At 65.2% G+C, this 20,789-nt stretch overlaps 2 protein-coding genes across 8 annotated transcripts; one reads left to right on the forward strand and one right to left on the reverse strand.

The window, feature by feature from the left end:
- Nucleotides 1-570: 570 nt before the first annotated feature.
- On the forward strand, nucleotides 571-9,701 carry RASAL1 (RAS protein activator like 1). Of its 7 annotated transcripts, none has more exons than XM_068161806.1 (21): nucleotides 571-898; nucleotides 2,430-2,486; nucleotides 2,576-2,689; nucleotides 2,778-2,839; nucleotides 2,922-3,051; nucleotides 4,045-4,126; nucleotides 4,207-4,344; nucleotides 4,519-4,607; nucleotides 4,735-4,852; nucleotides 4,944-5,097; nucleotides 5,307-5,371; nucleotides 5,509-5,621; nucleotides 5,817-6,009; nucleotides 6,098-6,235; nucleotides 6,756-6,900; nucleotides 7,272-7,447; nucleotides 7,538-7,675; nucleotides 8,092-8,227; nucleotides 8,336-8,456; nucleotides 8,527-8,582; nucleotides 9,390-9,701. In XM_068161806.1, exons 1-21 carry the CDS (start codon nucleotides 834-836, stop codon nucleotides 9,542-9,544), a joined length of 2,445 nt encoding a protein of 814 aa, XP_068017907.1. In that variant the 5' UTR covers nucleotides 571-833; the 3' UTR covers nucleotides 9,545-9,701. The 7 variants fall into 7 exon arrangements, with proteins under 7 accessions (XP_068017907.1, XP_068017908.1, XP_068017911.1 ...); XM_068161807.1 differs by having other exon boundaries at nucleotides 7,275-7,447; XM_068161810.1 differs by having other exon boundaries at nucleotides 7,350-7,447.
- DTX1 (deltex E3 ubiquitin ligase 1) lies at nucleotides 9,553-20,519 on the reverse strand. The gene is made up of 10 exons (XM_068161814.1): nucleotides 20,440-20,519; nucleotides 18,228-18,993; nucleotides 13,348-14,008; nucleotides 12,597-12,658; nucleotides 12,113-12,274; nucleotides 11,879-11,940; nucleotides 11,560-11,718; nucleotides 11,283-11,444; nucleotides 11,106-11,195; nucleotides 9,553-10,256 (listed from the first exon to the last, which is right to left on the reverse strand). Exons 2-10 carry the CDS (start codon nucleotides 18,484-18,486, stop codon nucleotides 10,032-10,034), a joined length of 1,842 nt encoding a protein of 613 aa, XP_068017915.1. The 5' UTR covers nucleotides 18,487-18,993; nucleotides 20,440-20,519; the 3' UTR covers nucleotides 9,553-10,031.
- Nucleotides 20,520-20,789: the final 270 nt, after the last annotated feature.

Consider the following 20,789-nt stretch of genomic DNA (forward strand, 5'->3'; position numbering starts at 1 on the left):
GCCAGGCGGCGGGGGGGGCTGCACCCCAGCAGGACAGCAGTGACAAAGGGGAACTTGCCCCCCTCCATCTCCCCTGGCTTGGGGTGCCCATTGCAGAGAAGCCAGGGTGGAGGGAGCATGGGGGGGGGGGAGCATGGGGGTATGGGGAGCACCACGGTGTTGCACCACAGCATGGGATGTCCCCAGTTTGGCTCAGAGTGTCCCTCGCAAGGGTGGGGGTCACAGAAGTCAGGGAACGAAGTCCCATGGGGAGCCTTGGGGGATCCCTGTGCCAGAAGCCCCCCTCACGCAGGTTGCTTCCCTTCCCCTACCCCAAGACCACCCCATGCCGCCCACTACTACTTTGGGGTGCAGGCAGAGATCCACCCTGGGGACAGTCCCTTGTGCCACTCTGCTGGGAGGGGACAGAAGCTGTCTGTGTGTGTGTGTCCCCCTCCCATCTGTGATGTGCCTCAGTTTCCCCATCACTAGAGCCGGGGCGGGGGGAGCTTTGCCCATGCTGCTGCGGCTGGCACACGGGGAGACCGCAGGGTGAGCGACGACCAGCGGCTGGCGGCGGGGTGGCACTGGGCCAGTGGGCACCCATCTCACTGGCTTCTCACTCGCTGCTCGGGCGCAGGTGGGGAGAGAAGCAGCGAAAAAAACAACCCAGAAGAGGAAAAAGGAAGAAGCGACGGCGAGAGAGACGGTCGAGGAGGAGGAGGAGGAGGCGGAGGACGGTGCCCGCAGCCCCACCGGCGGCGAAGGTGGAGGGGCGGGAATCAGGACACCCCCGGGCGCACCCATCGGGGCACCCCATGGACTCCTAGGCGCTCGCCCCGAAGTTCTCCGACATGGCCAAAAGCAGCTCCCTGCACTGCCGGGTGCTGGAGGGGAAGGACCTGCCCGCCAAGGACGTGTGAGTGGCTCGGGGTGGGGTCCCCCGGCCCCCCTGCCGGGGGGTGGGGGTGGGGGGGGGTGCTGGGGGCGCTGGGTACTCTGCTCCCCGAGCAGTTTTGGGGATCCCAGCTCACACCCATGCTGGCAGGGACACACTTCCCCAAAGTGGGGGGCTGGGGGTGGTAGGGTGGTGCCAGTCCCCCCGATCCCCCAGAGCCTATGCCCCCCCCAAGCCCCTGAGCATCCTCTTGCTGCCCCCCAGCAGGATGGCTACAGGAATCACCCCAAGGCTGTGGGTAGCACTCGGGGGGCACAGCTCCCCACAACCCCACATACCCACTGAGGAACCATGCTCTTGGGCAAAGGGGGTAGCAAAGGGGGAAGGGGAGAGTGGGAGGGGAGGCAAGGAGACCCCCTGCCTGCTCCTGCCCCATGGATATGCCTCAGCAGACCTGGCAGTCCCGGACTTGTCCGGATGTGCCAGCCTGGCACCGCTGGCCACTCCCCGGGCCAGGCAGCCAGCCATGGCCACACACAGCGGGGTCTCCCTGCCTCAGTTTCCCCACCCAGCTGGGGTCACAATGCTGTGCTGGGTGCCCTGATCTGGGGGTCTGAACACAGTGGGGAGATATGGACCTGCCAGCATGGGAATGAGGTGCCTGGTACCCCTCTCAGTCCCCCCAGATCCAGCCTGGAGCTGCAGGGGGATTCAAAGTGACCTGCTCCCATCCCAGGGCTCCTGGGGTAGTGGGAGAGAGGAACTGCCAGCCCCACAGTGCCCTGCCACAGTGTGCCCTGCCACAGTGTGCCCTGCCAGACTGGCTGGGTCATGGACTTTGCTCTGCTGGGAGGTGCTGAGATACCCCTGGGGATTACCACCACCGTTCATTAGCCGCCACCACCACCCACGGAGCCCACAGCTGTGACCAGCACCTTCCTGTGGCCGGGACAGAGAGAGGTTGGGGTCACCTCCCCCGCACCACTCAGGCTCTGGCTCCCTGGTGCAGCGGCTCCTGTCGCCCCCTGCCACCAGCGGCAGGGGATTTGGGGCTCCAGCACCGGCCCTGCGTGCTGAGCCAGGGCTGCTGTCCCTCTCTGCTGTCCCGGGTGACACAAATCAGCGGGGAAGTGGCTTTTCAGGGACCAGCTACAGAGCCCCGGATCCAGCCCTTGTCCCCTCCATGTCCTCCCCCGCACAACAGGCTCTGGGCCAGGCCAGTGTCACCCTGACATCGTGTGTTGCCACAGAAACTTGGGCTTGGCTGTGCTGCTGGCAAGACACCGGTACCCACGGGTGGGGGGTGCAGGGCCATGGCTCAGGGTGGCCCTCAGCAGGTCCCCCTAGCTCAGGGAGCAGCAGCAGAATTCGTGGTCCCCATCCTGGTGTCAGCTGTGGGGCTGGGCTGAGACTGGGCAGCTCAGCTCCCCACCTAGAGCTGGTGCTTCCCTGCTGGGATTTGAAGCGGTGCTCGAATCCAGCCCCCCCGAGCCGGGTATGGGGACCCCCAGCTCGGGTGCTGAACCTGTTGCACCCTCATCCCTCTGCCCAGGTCTGGCTCCAGCGATCCCTACTGCGTGGTCAAGGTGGACAACGAGGTGGTGGCCAGGTAGGGGGGGGAAACACTGTGCCACCCTGGGGAGGGGAGGTGTGGGGATGGGCACTCTGCCTCGGGGTGCAGCCAGCTCTCCATCACAGGACAGCCACGGTGTGGAAGAGCCTGAACCCTTTTTGGGGTGAGGAATACATCCTGCGCCTGCCCTGCGGCTTCCACAGCTTCGCTGTCTACGTGCTGGATGAAGACACCATCGGGTAAGGCAGGCGAGGTGGTCCTGGCGGGCACCGAGGTGGCGCGCCCCCATCCGTGGGCTCAGTGCCCGCCGTGTCTCTGCCCTGGCAGGCAGGACGATGTCATCGGCAAGGTCTCGCTCAGCCGCCAGCAGATCTTGGCCGAACCTCGGGGTGAGTGGGGTCGTGCTGGGGAGGGGGCTGCTGGGGGGGCCCAGCCTGGCACCATAAGGTTCCCACCTCGTTCCCTTGGCAGGTGTGGACAGTTGGCTCAGCTTGGCACCTGTGGACCCAGACAAGGAGGTGCAGGGTGAGATCCACCTGGAGCTGCAGGTGCCCGAGCAGGGCCACCCACGGGTGCTGCGCTGCCACCTCATCGAGGCCAGGTAGGGAGGGTGCTGGCAGGGCATGCCAGGGGGTATCACCACCCCTTGGGGTCTTGCTTTTGGCTGGTGAGGTCTGGGCAGCAGGAGAAGGGGAGGGGATGGGAAGAGAGGTGGCACAAGGCTCTGAGAAGGATCCCCACTCTGTCCTGCTTGGGGGCACCGATGATGCCAATCCACATGTCACAGTGCCACAGGGCCTCAGCTGGGAATGAGCAGCTGTGGAGACTGGCAGCCTTGCTCTGGGTCGGGGAGACAAGGAGCAGAGCAGGGTGGCCCAAATGGGCCCTTTCAGACCAGCTGGTGCTCGCACCCAGTTTCTCTCCTTTGACTTCTCCTTTGCTGGAGCCTTTCCAGCCCCACCTGGATGTGTTCCTGTGCGACCTGTGCTGGATGCTATGGTCCTGTTCTGGCAGGGGGGGGTTGGACTCGATGATCTCTGGAGGTCCTTTCCAACCCCTAACTTCCTGTCAGCCTGTGGGGAGCAACTGGGAGCAAAGTGGGGTGAAACCCAGTTTCTTTGGCTTCAAAATGGGGGGAAACTGAGGCAGGCCCCAGGATTCCCCTGTGCTCTTGGGGGGGGGGGGGGGGGGGGGGCACACGTGTGCCCGCATGCATGTGCCTGTGCCCACACACGTGGCTGCCAGCCGGTGGGGAGCAGGGAGCAGAGGCAGCATCCCACTGCCATGGCAACCAAAGTGGGTACCAAGGCAACAGGATGGCCACGGGGACAACAAGGAAGGACATCAGGCCCCCCTGCCATCCCCATTCCCATCCCAGTCCCCAGTGCTATGCCATTTGTCCCCAGGGATCAAAGGAAGGGGTTGGGGGCAGGAATGATGGAGACCTACTCTCACCAACGTCCCCCCCCAGCACCCCCCTGGTGCCCAGTGTGCCCAGATGAGCTGGGAGAAAAAAGGAGACACAGGGTTGCAGGGACTGTGCTGGTGGGGACCTGTCTGCTGCCACCCCCCTGACCCCAACACCTCCCCACAGGGACCTGGCCCCCCGGGACCTCTCTGGCACCTCAGACCCCTTCGCCCGGGTGTCGTGCTGCGGGCACACGCTGGAGACGGCCGTGAGTCAGGGTGCTCGGTGCTGGGAGCCCGAGGCTTGGCCACCTCATCCCCCGCAGCCACTGGTCGCTGTGCCCAGCAGGTGCTGAAGAAAACTCGCTTCCCCCGCTGGGATGAGGTGCTGGAGTTCGAGCTGGCAGAGGGCGAGCTGGGGGAGGCCGTGCTGAACGTGGAGGTGTGGGACTGGGACATCGTGGGCAAGAACGACTTCTTGGGACAGGTGAGGACCTCGGGGCATGCTGGCACGGGGCAGGGTCCTGGGGGAGCCCCCATTGCCTCCCTGTGCTTGGGGTCTGGATGACCCCCGAAGGCGGGGACCTCACTAGGGGGGTGCAGCACAGGGTGCTCTGCTGCGTGGCCCTCCCCACCCATGACCTTGCCTCTGGCCTCCCAGGTCGAGATCCCCCTGGACACCATCTGCAGCAACCCCACCAAGGGCTGGTTCCAGCTCCTGCCCTTCCCCAGCACTGCTGAGGACCACGGGTGAGTGCAGGCAGGGGGCAGGCAGCTTCCACGAGCAGTCCCCCAGGACAGCTGTGACAGGATCCCTGGGGGACCCCTCCGATGGCTGATGGAAGGCCCTGACCCAGCCCCTCCTGTGCCGTTGCAGGGGGCAGCTGGGTGCCCTGCGGCTGGCAGTGCGGCTGGTGGAAGACAGGGTGCTGCCCACCCCCTACTACCAGCCCCTCATCCAGCTCCTCACCGAGCCCATCCTGTGCCCAGGCCAGGTGGGTGATGTGGGGTAGGAGGACCCTCAGGGATGGCTGAGGACCACCCCGGCATGGGGGCCCTGCCGTGCCCACCCTGCCCTCCCCACAGCCCCCTGCTGGCACTGCTCTGGCCGTCCTGGAGGAGGTGACCTCGGGGGAGAGCCGGCAGGATGTGGCCACCCAGCTGGTGAAGATCTTCTTGGGACAGGGGCTGGCCGTGCCCCTCCTGGACTATCTCACCACCCACGAGCTGGCCAGGACCAGTAAGTGCCAGGGCTGAGAGCACCACCTGCACCACCACCCCAGCAAGGAAACTGGATTCTAGGGTCTCCCCAGACCCCCACGGGGAGTAGAGTGGGGGCCACCAGGGGGAAGGCAGGATAGGTGGCACATATGTGAGGGGTCGGGCACACCAGGGGGGGCTGGGACACCACCCTGTGCCCACACTGCCACAGCCTCTGTGCTCCTCCAGCGGACCCCAACATCCTCTTCCGCTCCAACTCGCTGGCCTCCAAGTCCATGGAGCAGTTCCTGAAGGTGAGCAGGGGAGGAGATGGCAGCCAAGCCCCCGCTGCCCCCCCTCCCGCCAGGGCATCGGGGCACAGAGCTGGCATGTGGGGAGCAATCCGGGGGGCAGTCCGGGGGCAAGGACAGTGACCTGCCTTTCCTTGCAGGTGGTGGGGCTGCCCTACCTGCAGGAGGTGCTGAGGCCCGTGGTGAACCGCATCTTCGAGGAGAAGAAGTACGTGGAGCTGGACCCCAGCAAGATGGAGCTGAGCCGCGGCAGGTGAGCAGAAAGGGGCAGCTGGAGACACAGGTGGTGCCTGGCACGTCCCAGGCCACCTCCACCCTGATGTCCCTTGCAAGGAGGGTGTCACCCGTCGCTGCTGAGCCCACGAGTCACCTCGGCAGCTTGTGGCCGGCTCGGGGCGGTCTGCTCTTGGGCAGCAGGTGGCCCCCTGACCAGGCGGCGCTCCCGCAGGAGGATCTCCTTCAAGGGGTCCCTCTCAGAGGCACAGGTGCAAGAGAGCAGCCTGGAGCTGCTGAAGGGCTATCTGGGGGACATCATGGATGCCATCGTAGGCTCAGTGGAGAAGTGTCCCCTCCTCATGAGGATGGCCTTCAAGCAGCTCCGCAAGAGGGTGGAGGAGCGATTCCCCTCGGCACAGCACCAGGTGGGACAGGCACTGAGGCTGGGACTGGGGCCGGGGGGGGCACATGCCACTTGGACCACCGGCCCCAGCTGTCCCTGTCCCTGGCCAGGAGGTGCAGTACTTCTCCATCAGTGGCTTTCTCTTCCTTCGCTTCTTCGCCCCTGCTGTCCTCACCCCAAAGCTCTTTGGGCTCCGGGAGCAGCACGCTGAGCCCCGCACCGGCCGCACGCTCCTGCTGCTCGCCAAGGTACGGGCACCTGGGGGCACTGCGAGCCCAGGGAGGGATGGAGACAGCTAGGAGAGAGGGAGACCCTCGGGAAAGATGGAGACCCTGGGAGGAGGGATAGGAACCCTTGGGAGGCATAGGGATTTGTAGGGAGGGAAGTGGACACTGTGGAGAGATGGGGATCCATAGGGATGGGGTGCTAGGGAGAGAAGGCAAGACCAGGGAGGAGAGGGAGACCCTGGGATGGGGACCCAGGGAAGGGGTGGGGATCCCAAGGAGCACAAAGCCGTTCCTGCCCTCATGCCATATGCCCCAATCTGGGTCCTTCCCTTGGCACTCAAGGCCAGCCCTGCCCACCATTGGGCCATGCCACCACGAGCTGGGGCAGTGCCTGGGTCCCATCACCCTCTTGGCCGCTCTGCTTTTTCACTCTCCTCCCCAACTGCCAAGCCCCTGGAGTTGAGGGGAGAAGCCAGAGAGGGGGTTTGCCCCCCACACCGTGGTGGGTACATCAGTGTGAGCCCTTCCTGGCGCTGGGCAGGCACTGCAGAGCATTGGCAACCTGGGGCTGCAGCTGGGCCAGGGCAAGGAGCTGTGGATGGCCCCGCTGCACGCTGTCCTGCTGCCCAGTGTCACCCGTGTCAAAGCCTTCCTGGACAGCCTGGTCAGCGTGGAGAGCACCGAGGGTGAGCAGGCACCATGGGCGCAGGAGGGGCACAGCCGGGGTCAGCTCTAGCCATGCCAGGGCCCAACACAGGGTGGTGACATCATCCCTGCTGTCCCCTGCATCCCGGGAGCACCCCTGGAGAGGGAGTCCCACTTGGTGCCATGAAATGGCCAGGGATGGGCATCCTCGGACTGGGGGAGGTAGTGACACTTGGGGCACCCCTGGGGTGGGTCCAGCCGTGCCAGCACCCAAGTGATGCTATCGTCCCTGCTGCCCCCCTGCATCCGGGGAGCATTCCCAGGGAGAGGAATCTGCTCCATGCTGTGAATGGCCAGGGGTGGGCTGGGGGAGGTGGCACTTGGGGTGACACTACTGCTGGCCATGCCACAGCAGGCGAGGGGCTGGTGCCACCAGCACTTTGCCACCCTATGGGCACCATCAAGGAGGGGTACCTGCACACCCGCACAGCGGGGGGACCCAGCCTGCTGCCCCGCTTCGCCTTCAAGAAGAGGTACTTCTGGCTCAGCTCTGAGGCCCTCACCTACTCCAAGTCCCCCCAGTGGCAGGTGGGTGCTGCCCCCTCCCCGTGACCCCCCAGCCCCGGGCTGGCATGGGGACACAGGAGCAGTGAGCAGCGGGCGTCTGGGGGTCCCCAGGTGCGCTGCTCCATCCCCGTGCCTCAGATGCGGGCGGTGGAGCGGGTGGACGAGGCCACCTTCCAGCACCCCCACGTCATGCAGATCGTGGCACAGGACGAGGCTGGGCAGCTCCACACCACCTACATCCAGTGCAAGGTGGGTGCCCCCCAGTGCCACTCTGCTCCCCACCCTGAGCTCCCTGCAACCCTCCCACCCCAGGACCCTCCACACCCCACCCTGAGCTCCCTGCAACCCTCCCACCCCAGGACCCTCCACACTCCCAGCCCTATGTACACTGCAGCCACTGGGGTACCCTGGCTCCCATGGTGCCATCTCCACACCAGGTCCTACTCGGACATCTTTGCCATCAAACTGTCACTTCTAGTCACCTTGCCCTGGTGCCCATCACCATCCCTGGTGCCCATCACCATCCCTGGTGCCCACCTCTGATGGAGACTCCATTGGCATCACTCCTGCCCACCTCCCCCCTCTTCATCCCCACCAGCAGCCCCCAGCACAGTGAGCCTGTGGGTGCCCATGGGGAGTGCTACCCTCCCTCCCTGTCCCCTCAGAGCGCCCAGGAGCTGTGGCAGTGGCTCTGGGCACTGCGACAGGCCAGCAGCGCCAACGAGGCCATGCTGCCCACTTGTCACCCGGGCACCTTCCGCGCAGGCCGCTGGACCTGCTGCCTGCAACCTGCCCGTGCCGGTAAGGCCGGTGGGCAGCCCGGGGCGGGTGGGCAGCCCGGGGCGGGGGCCCAGCTGGGCAGCAGGGTCGGGGAGTCCCCAGCGTTTCAGCTGCCGCCGTTGTTGGCAGCGCCTGGCTGCAGCCGGACCCACGGAGCCGTGGCACTGGGCGAGTGGAGTGAGCCCCTGGACCCCGCGGCAGCAGCACAGACCCTCTACGGGCACCTCCGGAGGGCGGGGGCCCGCCTGTGGTGAGGCTGGGGGGTGCCCAAGGGACCCTGCGTGCTGGCAGGCAGCGTGCTGAGGGTCCCTCTCCTGCAGGGCACAGGACTCCGAAGGCAGCGCAGCCGCTGAGCCTCCCGGCCCGGGGCATGCAGGTAGGGGCAGGTGGAGGGCAGGGGGCATGGGGAGCATGCAATCCTCTGGCTGCTGCTGGGGAGACCTCTGCGTGGGGCTGTGGGTGCACGTGGGCATGGCTGGGCACACACAGGCACATACCTGTGCACACATAGAGCACACGCTTGCACAGGCATTTGCATGCTTGCACACACATTCGCGTGCTTGTGCATGCATGCACACACTTGCACACGCGTTCACAGGCTCGCAGACACACGCACACACTTGTGCACACCAGCATCGCTCCGCCGGTCCCCTCCAGCAGGGGACAGCAAATCCGCGGGACACAGCCACGAGGCCGCGCGCGCACGGGGACGTGCACGGCCGAGCGCGCACGGAGGCAGGCGCGGGGGCGAGCGCGGGCGCGCCCGCACCCGGCTTCAGACACAAACACACACACACCCCATCCCCACGCTCCCGCGGGGCACTGCGGAGGAAGGGGCAGGGAGAGGTGGGGAGACGGGGGAGGGGCAGTGGGACAAGCTGGGGGCGGGGAGCAGTGTGTGGTGTGGTGGAAGGGGGTGCGGGGGGGACATGAGGGGACATAGCAGTAGGAGGGGTCGCTGGAGATGGATGTCAGGGATAGGTGCTGGGAGGGTACTGGGTGGTAAGGATGTACCTCAAACGGTGCTGGTGAGGGTACCGTGGGTGGGTGCTGGTAGTGGTTGCTGAAGGTGGGCCGGGGTGAGGGTGGTGGTGGGTGCTGGAGAGAGGTGCTGCGGGGGTGCAGAGGCTGGGTACTGGAGGGGTGCCAGGGGGTGAGTTCTGACCTCGCTTGTGGGGCACAGAGGACGCCTTGAAGGGGCGGCTGCAGGCTGTGCTGCGGGACCTGGACATCGCCCATGACACCTTCGCCCGCCAGGACGAAACCCCTGGGACAGCTCTGAGCCCCCCAACATCCCCCAATCCCTCCCTGCCAGCCCAGCATCCCCACAAGGAGTGACCAAGACCCACCCTCGACATCGCCCCACGGGGACCCACCCTGCAGCGACACCACACGGCACCCCAGGAGGCGCAGGGACCGGAGCGGGGACGCGCTGGGGACAGGCTGGGGACGGTGGCCCAGCTCAGGGTGTATTCTGTAACACAGAGATGTAACACATGGCACCGGCTCTACGCGGTTCCCTGGGGCAGCGGAGGGTGGCACGGGTGGCACGGGTGGCACGGGCGGCTGAGGCGCGGAGAGGCCACAGGTAGAAAAAAGAAAAGCACCAGGCCACGATGCTATCGCCACGGGAGCAGGGCGGACGGGACGGGGGGAGGGCGGACAGACACGGGGCCGTGGGGGCAGGTGGCACAGGGCGGCCCAGGACGGGGGACGAGCCCGCCCGGCAGGGCTGCGGCGTCGGCAGCGAAGCGGCGCGGGCGGCGGGCGGCACGGGCGGGGGCGTGGTGGGACGGGGGGCTGGCGGCCGCCCCTCGCCCTCGCCTCAGTCCTTCAGGTTGGCCTCGGAGACACCCTGGGCCATCAGCTCGGCCAGGACGTTGTCCAGGTAGTTGGGGTCGGGGTAGCCGTGGCCCGTCAGGTTGGAACCAAACTCGGTCTTGTGGTGGATCTCGTTCCACACCACCGTGTCCGACTCCCCCGTGGTGTTGGAGGTGCCGATGGTGAAGATGAGCCGACGGTCCCAGGCCACGATCAGCAGCTTCAGCACCTGCGGCAGGCGGCCGCGGGCGTCGCTCGCCCGACCGGCACCCCCAGCCCTCCCCCAGCCCTCCCCCTGCCTCGCACTGCCCAGCCCCAGCACCCCGGAGTGCAGCAGTCAGCCCCAGCATGGGGCCTGCATGGGGCCACCCTTCCCTGTGGCACAGCTCAACCCCTACCCCGGCCCTCCTGCAGCCTCCCCTTTGCTTCCCATACTTTCCTATTCCCTTTCTATCCCACACCATCCTTTCCCTTCCCATCCTGTCCCATATGTTCTTTTCCCATTTCATCCACATCCCATCCCTTTCCCTTTCTCCTCCCATGTCATTCTTTCTCATTCCCATCCCCATCCCCATCTCATCCCATCCCATCCCATCCCATCCCATCCCATCCCTCCCTATTCCCTTTCTATCCCTTCCCATCCCTTTCCTTCCCATTCCATCCTCTTCCCATTTTATCTGCTTCTCTTTCCCCACCTTCACTTCCCATTCCCCATCTCTTCTTTTCCTACCCTGTCCCATTCCCATCCCATCCCATCTCAACCCACCCCTTCTCTTCCTACCTCACCTTATTCCTATCCTATCTCTTCTCTTCTCTTCTCTTCTCTTCTCTTCTCTTCTCTTCTCTTCTCTTCTCTTCTCTTCTCTTCTCTTCTCTTCTCTTCTCTTCTCTTCTCTTCTCTTCTCTTCTCTTCTCTCTTCTCTTCTCTCTTCTCTCTTCTCTGCTCTGCTCTTCTCTTCCTACCTCATCCCATTCCTATCCCATTTTATTCCACCCCTTCTCTTCTCTTCCTCCCTCATCCCATTCCCATCCCCTCCTCTCCTATCCCGTCCCGCGCCGGCGCTGCTGTGCCGCTCACCTTCCTTCCCTTCTCGTTGTCAGGCAGGTAGCAGTGCCGGGGGAAGCCACGGGCTGTGAACTTCTTGCCAGGATTGGGATGCTCCGGGCCCTGGGTAGGGGGACAATGGGCTGAGCGAGTGGCACAGGGTGTGGGCACCCAGCCCGGGCAGGAGGGGGTCCCGGGGGCAGCACGCACCTGGATGCCAGTAGGAATGTCGTAGACGATCCGGATGGTTTTGGAGTCGGTGTAACCAGGGAGGGAGTGGGGGATGAGGTGGAACTCCATCTTCCCGGGGGGCTGTGTGCCAGTCTTCTCTCCATAAATGGCCTTACAGGTGGGGCACTGCAGGCTGCCATCCTGCATAGGTACCAGAGTGGGCATCGGGGAGGGCATCCACCCCCAGCACCCACACTCACAGGGATGGGTGACCCTGGGGAGGGTGTCCCACCTTGGGGTGAGGGTCCCGGCTCACCTTGTTGCCATTGTTGTACATGGCCAGGAGGCAGAGGAGGTGGTACATGTGCCCACACTTGCCCAGCTTGCCCACCAGCTCCGGCTTGATGCCCCTGTGGCTGAGGACACCCTCGTAGCCAGAGGAGGTGACCAGCCGCTCCATGCAGATGGTGCAGTCCTGACGGGCACACGATGGGCATCAGTGTCCAAGTGGAAAGAGGACATTAGCTCCCAAGTCTGTGCCCACCACAGTGGGCTGCCCATTCCCTGCCCCCTCCTCTCTCCATGGCCGGGCCCCACAGTGGGCTGAGCTGCGGTGCCCAGGGGTGCCCGCTCACCTCGTCCGGGGGGTTCTTCACCTTCTGGATGTAGCGACGCACCACGTCCTCAGGGGTCTTGCCTACCATGGGCAGAAGGGGGAGGGGGGAAGATGCCATCAGAGCCCCAAAACCTTCAGCCACACCCTTGGGGGTGCCACCCCTGTGGGTGGCAGCAGTGCCCGTGCCTCAGTTTCCCCTCCTGGCAGGGGCTGGCAGGGCCAGGAGAGCACAGGTGCCCTGGCAGCTCCTTACTCTTTTTGAGGTGCTTCTTTTTGGTTTTCCTGCAGATGCCATTGACTCCGGGCACAGGCTTGATGTCGCTCTTGCTGACGGGCGGAGGGTGCAGGATGGGCTTGGGGGCACGGGTCAGGCAGACGGGCAGCCCAGCAGCACACATCAGGATGCCAGTCATCCCTGCCCCAGGGAACAGCTGCTGTCTGGCCAGCCAGCCCACCAGCCAGCCAGCCACAACATGTCTGTCTGTCCATCCATTTATCCACCCACCTACCCATCCATCCATCCATCCATCCATCCATCCATCCATCCACCCACCCATCCATCAACCCATCCATCCATTCGCTCATCCACCCACCCACCCATCCATGCTTCTACCCAACACCCATGCATCCTTCCCACCACCTGGCTGTGCCTCAGCCCAGTGCCCTGCTCCTCCTGCCCTCCAGCCCCATGATGTCACCTCCCAGTGGCACTCAGCTGCTGGCAGGCTCCCCCTTACCTGCAAGGGCAGGGTGGACAGGGCCAGTGCCATTCAGGTTCTTCACTGGGAGGGCTGGCACCCTGTGAGGAGATGGGAGGGGATAGGGCTCAGCTGGGCTGGCAGGGTTGGCACTGTCCACCCCCATTGGGTTTGGGGCTGTGGTGACAGCCTGGTGCTGAGAGCCCTGAGGGGACACCAGGTTGACCCACCAAGAGGTGTGGCCATGAGGGCTTGGGTGCCAGGACAGGGACACTCACTGGGACGCCCCACTGGGGGTCTGCTAACCAACTTGCATCCCTCCCCAGTCATTCCCATCTGTGCAGGGGACACTGAGGCTGTGGTCCCCATGTACTCCCAGGAGACCTGCCTGGTGGCACCAGGCCATGGGATGCTGTCATTCACTCTCTGCAGGAGCACAAGTCCCCTGGAACCAAGCATTCCATCTCCTGCAGCTGGCATGGCATAGTATGGCAGAGTGTGGCACAGCATGGCACAACACAACTGCACAAATCACCACAGAGGCAGAGATCCAGCAGATCACCTGAGACAAGATGAGCCAGCCGCTGGGGTTGTCCCCAGGGTGGGCAGCCTGGGGCTGGAGGTGACACAGGGAGTGCCAGGGCTCCTTGTGCAAGCTGACAGCAAGGCACAAGGTGCCTTCGTCTTCCCCTTCCCCCCATCCTGTGTACCCACTCCTGTGCCCACCATGCCTGGCATTCCCCACAGCCTCGCTGACGCCACCACCATCCCCTCTCCCCAGCCTCCTTACCCCGGGGGGACGGTGGCACGGGCGCCGAGTCCAGCCCCGCGCTGGGTGCCAGGCTGGTTGAGGTTGTTGAGCCCGGGCAGCGGTGCCCCGGCGGGCACGCTCTGGCCGGGGGCGAAGGCCCCGCCGGGCACCCGCAGCCCTTCCCCCTTGGCTGTGCCGCCCGCCACCGCCACCGTCCCCGTCCCCGCCGGCCACAAGGCTCCCCCGGCAAAGGTGCTGCTCTGGCGGACGGCTCCCGGGTAGAGCTTGCGGCGCTGGGACGCCAGGATGGCGTTGGAGGCGGCGCGGGTGCTGTTGACCAGCAGGCACTGGGGGCAGGAGCAGGGCGTCCCGGTGCTGGCGCCCACCGGCCACGACTGGGACTTGGGGATGGAGCCCATGGTGAGGGGGTAGGCCAGGTCCATGCGGCGCCGCAGCCGCCGCTTGCGCTGGGTCTGCCGGTTCATCTGCGACATGCTGCTGAAGTAGATGAGGTAGCAGAAGCCCAGGGAGGAGAGGTCCAGCCAGGGGTGCTGCTTCTCGTAGGCGTTCTGGATGGTGATGCAGATGTCCATGTCGTAGGGCGTCCAGGAGTTGTTGTCGTTCTCCCATTCCCACACGATGCCCTTCCCCGGGGCTGAGGAGGGGTCGTAGAAGTTCCTCCGGACGGGGCGCATGGTCCCTGCGGAGACATGGGGGAGGGGGAGAGGGGAATGTGATGTGAGCAGGGCTCCAGCGCTCTGGGGTGCTGGCAGAAGGTGCTGCAGGGGTTCACGTCCAGTGTCCAGCCCAGCACCCCACGGGGATGGGGACAGAGAGGTACTGTGGGGTGCAAGCAGCTTGTTCTTGCCCTTCACAGAGCACCCTGGGCTGCTGGTGGAGGGGCCCACACCTCATACACGTGTGTGTGTCCAGTGCCCACCCAGCACCCCACAGGGATGGGGGCTCAGAGGCACTGCGGGGTGCAGGCACCCCCTCTCACCCTCCTGAGAGCACTGCAGCGTGCCAGAGGGCTGATGAGCAGCAAGAGGCAGCCCTGGCCGCGGCGTGTGGGGGATCGATCGGCGTCTGCAGGGCTGAGCCTCCCCGGGGGAGGCTCAACAACCCTCCCTCAGCGGTGTCGGCGGTGTCGGCTTGGCTGCCCGCCGGGATGTTGGGATCACAGCCTCAGCCGCCACGGGAAGGGCGACGCTGCTCAACCTCCATCATCTTTTTTTCCATCCCTCTGTTCCAGGCCCACCTCCACCCTCCCTGGCTGGGGTCCCCTCGCTCTCCCTGCGTTGTCAGGAGCGTTTCCCGGTCACCAAGGGTTTCCTGCCAGCTGCTGTGGCTCTGGCTGGAGCTGGCAGTCACGGGAGCCCTGCGTTGTCCCACATGCACCGCCAGATCCTGGCCCCTCGCTGCTTGTTTTGCAAGCCAGCAGGATGCCACAGCCGCGTCTGAAGCTCTGCATTTGCGGGGGGGAAGCTCCACAGCCCCTTCCTCCAGCCCTGGCAGTCCCCCTGCAGCATGGTGCCTCTCTATCCCCTCAGCAGCACCGTTTGCCCAGCCCGATTAACGACGCTAATAATGGTCATTAATCATCAGCTGCGTTGGGCAGCAGAGCCTGGCCCCAGCTGCTGGGTTGTGCTGAGCCAGCTCGGCCCCATGGCTGGCAGGGAGGCTGCTTGTCCTGCTCTGGCACCCACAGAGAACCCACTGCCCGCTGCTGGCCCCATCCTAAATCCCACTGCTGGCTCACATCCACATCCCACTCCTCACCTGGCCACATCCTGCTCACAGCCCTGCCCTGCATCCCATTTGGGTTCACATCCACGTCTGCCTCTTTCCATCTGCGTCCTCCATCCTCCTGCCCATTCAGGCCCCCATTCTCCAGACCACTCACATCCATGTCCCACATCCCAGCACCCTTTGGAATCGCATCCCACCGCTCCTTGCATCTGCATCCTGCAGCCCACGGCCTGCATCCTGCTCACATCCATATCCTGCAGCTCACTGCTCCTCGCAACTGCATCCTGCATCCATCCTGCTGCCCACTCGCAGCCACATTCTGCATCCTCCTGCCCACTCACCTCCACATCCCACTCCTGTCTCTGTCCTGCACTCCCCCCTTGGTCCTTACAACTGCCTCCTGCATCCCACTGGTCCTTGTATCCTGCTTCCCGCTCGCAGCCATATCCCACACCCAGGATCCCGCTCAGGACCCACAGCCGCTGCTCCTTGCAACTGCATCGCACATCCTGCTGCCTGCTCACAGCCACATCACTCCTCCCACTGCCCACTTACACCCATGGCCCACATCCTGCAACCTGCTCACATCCATGTCCCACACCCACTCACCCTTGCCACTGCATCCCGCATCCCCCTGCCAGCTCACATCTACATCCCTCATCCTGCTGCTCCTTCCATATGCATCCCACCAGTCCTTGCACTGAATCCCATGGCCTGTGGTCCACTTGAAGCTGCATCCCATATCCCACTGCTCCTTCCATCTGCATCCCACATCCCACCAGGCCTTGCATCTGCAGCCCTCATTCTGCAGCCCATTTGCATCCTGCATCCCACTCACATCCATGTCCCACACTCACTTCCATGTCCCACACTCACTTGTCCTTGCAGCTGCATCCCATGTCCTGTGGCCCACCTGCAGCCACATCCTTCATCCCACTCACATCCATGTCCTGCATCCCACTGGTCCTTGCAATTGGATCCTGCATCCCCCTGCCCTCTCACATCCACATCCCACACCCTGCTGCTCCTTCCATCTGCATCCCACATCCCACCAGTCCATGCAGCCGTGTCCCATGTCCTGTGGTCCACTCACAACAGCATCCCACATCCTTCATCCCACTCACATCCATGTCCTGCATCCCACTGGCCCCTTCAACTGCATCCCACATCCCATTGCCACACAGCAGAAGAGGACAAGGAGAGGCCACCCTACCACACACAGCTCTGTGTCCCTGAGTGCCACCAGCTGCCCAATCACCCCTGTCCCCTCCTCTGGCAGAGCCCGGTGTCCCCAGGGCCACAGGCCACAGGGAGGGGACACACGTCCCGGCTGCTCAGAACGGGTTCACCTCATTTCACACTGTCTCTGTTTTACCTTGAGTTTGTCCCTCCCCAGCCATGGCACAGACCAAGCCCTCAGCCTCCTGTGTCCCCATGGCACAGCAGGCACCAGGAGCACCCTCAGCATGAGGGACAGTTGTGTCCCCAAGTCCCGCAGTGCCCTGCTGCTGCCAGAGAGGTGTCACCCCCCCAAACCCAGCCACGGCCTCACCATGAGGAGCACCCAGCCTGACGGCCATGGGCTGCAATGCCAGGTGCTGCTGGCAGGTGAGGGGTCCTGGCTGAAGCTGACACAACCTGGCATGGAGACAGCCAGGGTGTCCTGGTGGCACCCACAGCCCTGAGTCAGCACAGCCACGGCCACTGGCACGACCCATTGGGTCATGCCCGCAGCCGCAGCCACGCTGACACAGGGCCACGGGTGCCAAGTTGCCCCTTGCCAAGCCCATGACTGGCAGGAGAATGATCCAGAGCCAGGATTGACGACAGAAGCAGGGTGGCAGGTCCCTGGCTCAGTCCCCAGCGCGTCATAAGAGCCATATCCACACACAGGGTCGTTCACCGTGGCTGGTGACCAGGAATGATGGCATCGGAGGCTGGAGAAAGTGGCATGGACAAGGGGGTGGCCCCTGCGCCTCCCCAGCCTAGCCTAGCAGTGTCACCTGGTGTGTAGGTGACACACTGTCCCTTTGCCTGGCCTGGGGGTCAGATCCTGCCCTCAGCTTCCCAGGGATGGGGAGGAACAGCCAGGAATGAACTGGAACTGTCAAGTCCCTCGTGGCACAGCTGGCACGTGCTCATTTAGTGGGTCACACCAAGATGGGGACACATTTAATGGGGTCTGGGCTCAGTGCTGGCACTGGGACTGGCTTTGATTTCCCCTGAGGACACGTGGCCTGAATGCATGCTGCACCACAGCACCATCAGCTGTGTGGCTGCAACCAGCCTGGTGCCCACTACAGCTCGCAGTGCCCAAACTGGGGCCTCCCCAGTTCCGTGGCAGCCTGGACAGGAGAGATTTGTGGAGCATATAGGTGGCCAGTGGGACAAAGCACCTCATGGGGGATAGGAGGGGATGGAGAGAACCTGGGACATGTCCCACTGGTGCCAGGGGATGGTGGGAAGAGGGAAAGGCAAGGCCAGGAAGGGTCTTGCTGGGGGAGCAGAGCCCAGGACGAGGAGAGAAAAGGAATGAGTGAGACAGATGGACAGAGAGGAGGGGGTGTGCAATGGGATGGAGGGACAGATGGACAGGCAGATGGGTGGGAGGATGGATGGGTGGATGGATAGATAGATGGGTGGATGGATGGATGGAAGGATGGGTGGATGGATGGATGGATGGATGGAGAATGAAAGGATGGATGGATGGATGGATGGATGGATGGATGGATGGATGGAGAATGAAAGGACAGAAGGATGGATGGATGGATGGATGGATGGATGGATGGATGGAGAATGGAAGGACAGAAGGATGGATGGACGGATGGATGGATGGATGAATGGATGGATGGATGAAGAATGGAAGGATGGATGGATGGATGGATGGATGGATGGATGGATGGATGGATGGGTGGATGGATGGATGGATGGATGGATGGATGGAGAATGGAAGGACAGAAGGATGGATGGACGGATGGATGGATGGATGGATGGATGAATGGATGGATGGATGAAGAATGGAAGGATGGATGGATGGATGGATGGGTGGATGGATGGATGGGTGGATGGATGGATGGATGGATGGATGGGTGGATGGAGGGATGAAAAGATGGCAAGACGGCAGGATGGCAGGATGGGTGGATGCTGCAGGCTCAGCACCATCCTCTTACCTGTGTCCTGCCGGAACTGGTGCATGGACTGGAGGTCGATGACGTAGGGCGCCAGCTGGACGTCAACCTGGCCCAGCACCACGCTGCCGCGGGCGTCCTCCTTCAGCACATTCTCGATGTGGTGGCAGACAGCGGCCGAGTAGGGCCTCCAGCGCCCGTGCTCGTTCAGCCACTCCCACACCACCACCCGGGCCAGGTTCTGGGGAGGGAAGCCCAGGCCGCCGGAGGCCAGCATGGCCCCCGAGCCCTGCCGTGCCATGTCAGGGGGACGGCGGCTCAGCCCCGAGCCGCGTCCCAGCACGGGGGCGTGGGGGTCACCCGGAGCCCCTCCGGACCCCGCTCCTGGCTCCCGCTGCCTGCAGGCTCTGGAGCTCAGCAGAGCGAATGCCGTGGGGCTCTGCAGAGGAGGGTGTTGCCAGCCAGGTCCCCGAGGTCCCCAAGCCGCCTGGCTCTGCTCTCTCGAGGCCGCTGCGCCGGGCCGGGGCCATCCATCACCCGGCACGTCCTCTTCGGCCCTTCCTCCTCCTCCTCGAGACGCTGGCAGGGCTCACGCTCCAAAAAGCCACCAGGACCCCCTCGGGTGGCGCTGGCTTGAGGGTGGCTGGTGGCTGCAGATGCTGGTGGGGACACACACCAAGATGCTGTCCCCGAGACACCCCCCTCCTCCGTTTCCTCCTCCTTGTGTCCCACCACCTATGTCTTCGGTGGCTCCAGAGCTGTCCCCACCACCCAGCACATCGCTGGTGGCAAATGAGTGGGGTATCACCTGCAAGACAGAGCCACGGCAGCCGTCACCCTGGGTGCCACCGCACGGCTGGCAGCTGGGGGACAGACCCCGTCACCCCCCCAGAGCCGGCGAGGCCGCTGTGCCCGCAGCCCTGGCAGTGTGGGCTGCCTGCCAGCCCTGGCCAGCTGCCGGCCTTCAACGTGACAGCAGGGACAAGGGGGACAAGGGGACCCTCCTCACGGCCCTGAGGGGCTGGCAGGGGTCCTACAAACCCAGGGAGCTCTACAGCTCCCTACCCAGGTAATTTGGGTGCCAGGGAACCCGCGGCCCCCCGAAGCCCGCTCCAGCCACCGCTGATTTATGATCTGCACTGCAGGCATTGGGCTAGGGGCAAGCGCAGGCCACTCGCTGCGCCCCCCGGCTCCCTCCGCCAGCCTCTCGGCCACCCACAGCACCCTTCAGCCCCACCGGTGGGTGGTTGTTGGGGGGAGAGGGGGGTGGAGCAGGGCGGGAGCAGGGCGGGGGGGTTGTTGACAGCCAGCTAGCCAGCCGCACGGTCACGGCCGGGCACACACAGACACACGGACACGGAGCCACGCATGGGCACGCGCGCTGGCACACGCACGGTGACACAGGCAGGGGGACCGGCAGGGACAGACAGCCAGACACTGGGACCCACAGCAACAGCAACACCACCCCGCCCCCCCGCCGCCCCCCCGCCCCGGGCCACACGGACGCACACACACACCCCACATGCACCACCACGGGTGGGTGCAACACGCAGCCTCACCCCTCCACACGCGTGTGCGCCAGCCGTGACCCCGAGCACCGCCTGCTCCCCAGCCCCGGGACGACCCCCCACCCCCGACTCAGGACCGAGCAGCGGGGATGAGCCCCGGTGCGAGCCCCCCCACACACACCGTAGCCCAAGGCCCGGCTGCTCGGGGAGGGGGGAAAGGCCAGGCCTGGCCCCCGGTGCACGATCTGCCCCGGTCCCCTCCGTGCACGGTGCTCCCTCCCCCCCCTCCCCCCCCCCCTCAGTGCATGGCGCCCCCAGCCCCACGGTGCACGGCCGTTTTCGTCGTGCCCCCTCCGGTGCACGGCAACCCCCAGCTCCCCGGTGGCACGGTCCCCCCACGGTGCACAGCCCTTCCCACCCTTCCCGGATGCACGGTGTGTTCCCCCCCGGTGCACGGCAGCCCCCAGCCCCCAGCGCACGGTTGCCCCGGTGCATAGTCCCCTCCTCCCGGTGCACAGTCCCCGCCAGTGCGCGGTTCTCCCTCTCCCGGTGCACGGTAGCCCCCCGGTGCACGGCAACCCCTAGTCCCAGGGTCCATCTCCCCCCCACCCCGTGCACGCTTAACCCACGGCACACGACAGCCCCCGGTGCACGGTCCCGCCGCCGCCCACCCCCCCGATCCGGTCCCCCCCGCCCCGCCATGGCCGCCGCCGCCGCCCGGCATCGCCGGCGCCCCGCGCCGTTACCTCCGGCAGCCGCAGCCGCAGCGGGACCCGCAGCCGCACCGGGAGCAGACACGGCGGCAGCGGCGGGAGCGGGAGCGGGAGCGGGACCGGGCGGCGGCAGCGCTCCGCCAGCGTCAGGCAGCTACGGCCACCGGTTGTGGCGCGCACGGCCGCGCGGGCACGAGCAACGGGCACCCGCACCGAGGACACGCGTCAGGATCGGGCATCTGCACCGGGCATCCGCGCCGGGAACGGGCATCCGTGGAGGGGAACACGCAACTGGCACCGGGACTGGGCAGATGCACCGGGGACACGCAGGAGGGACCGGGCACGCACACCAGGCACGGGCACACGCGTCAGGGACGGGCACA

The sequence above is a fragment of the Melanerpes formicivorus genome, unplaced genomic scaffold (genome assembly GCF_026170545.1).
Source record: "Melanerpes formicivorus ecotype bairdi unplaced genomic scaffold, bMelFor1.0.p_v2 SCAF_60, whole genome shotgun sequence".
In the NCBI taxonomy this organism is placed as follows: domain Eukaryota; kingdom Metazoa; phylum Chordata; class Aves; order Piciformes; family Picidae; genus Melanerpes; species Melanerpes formicivorus.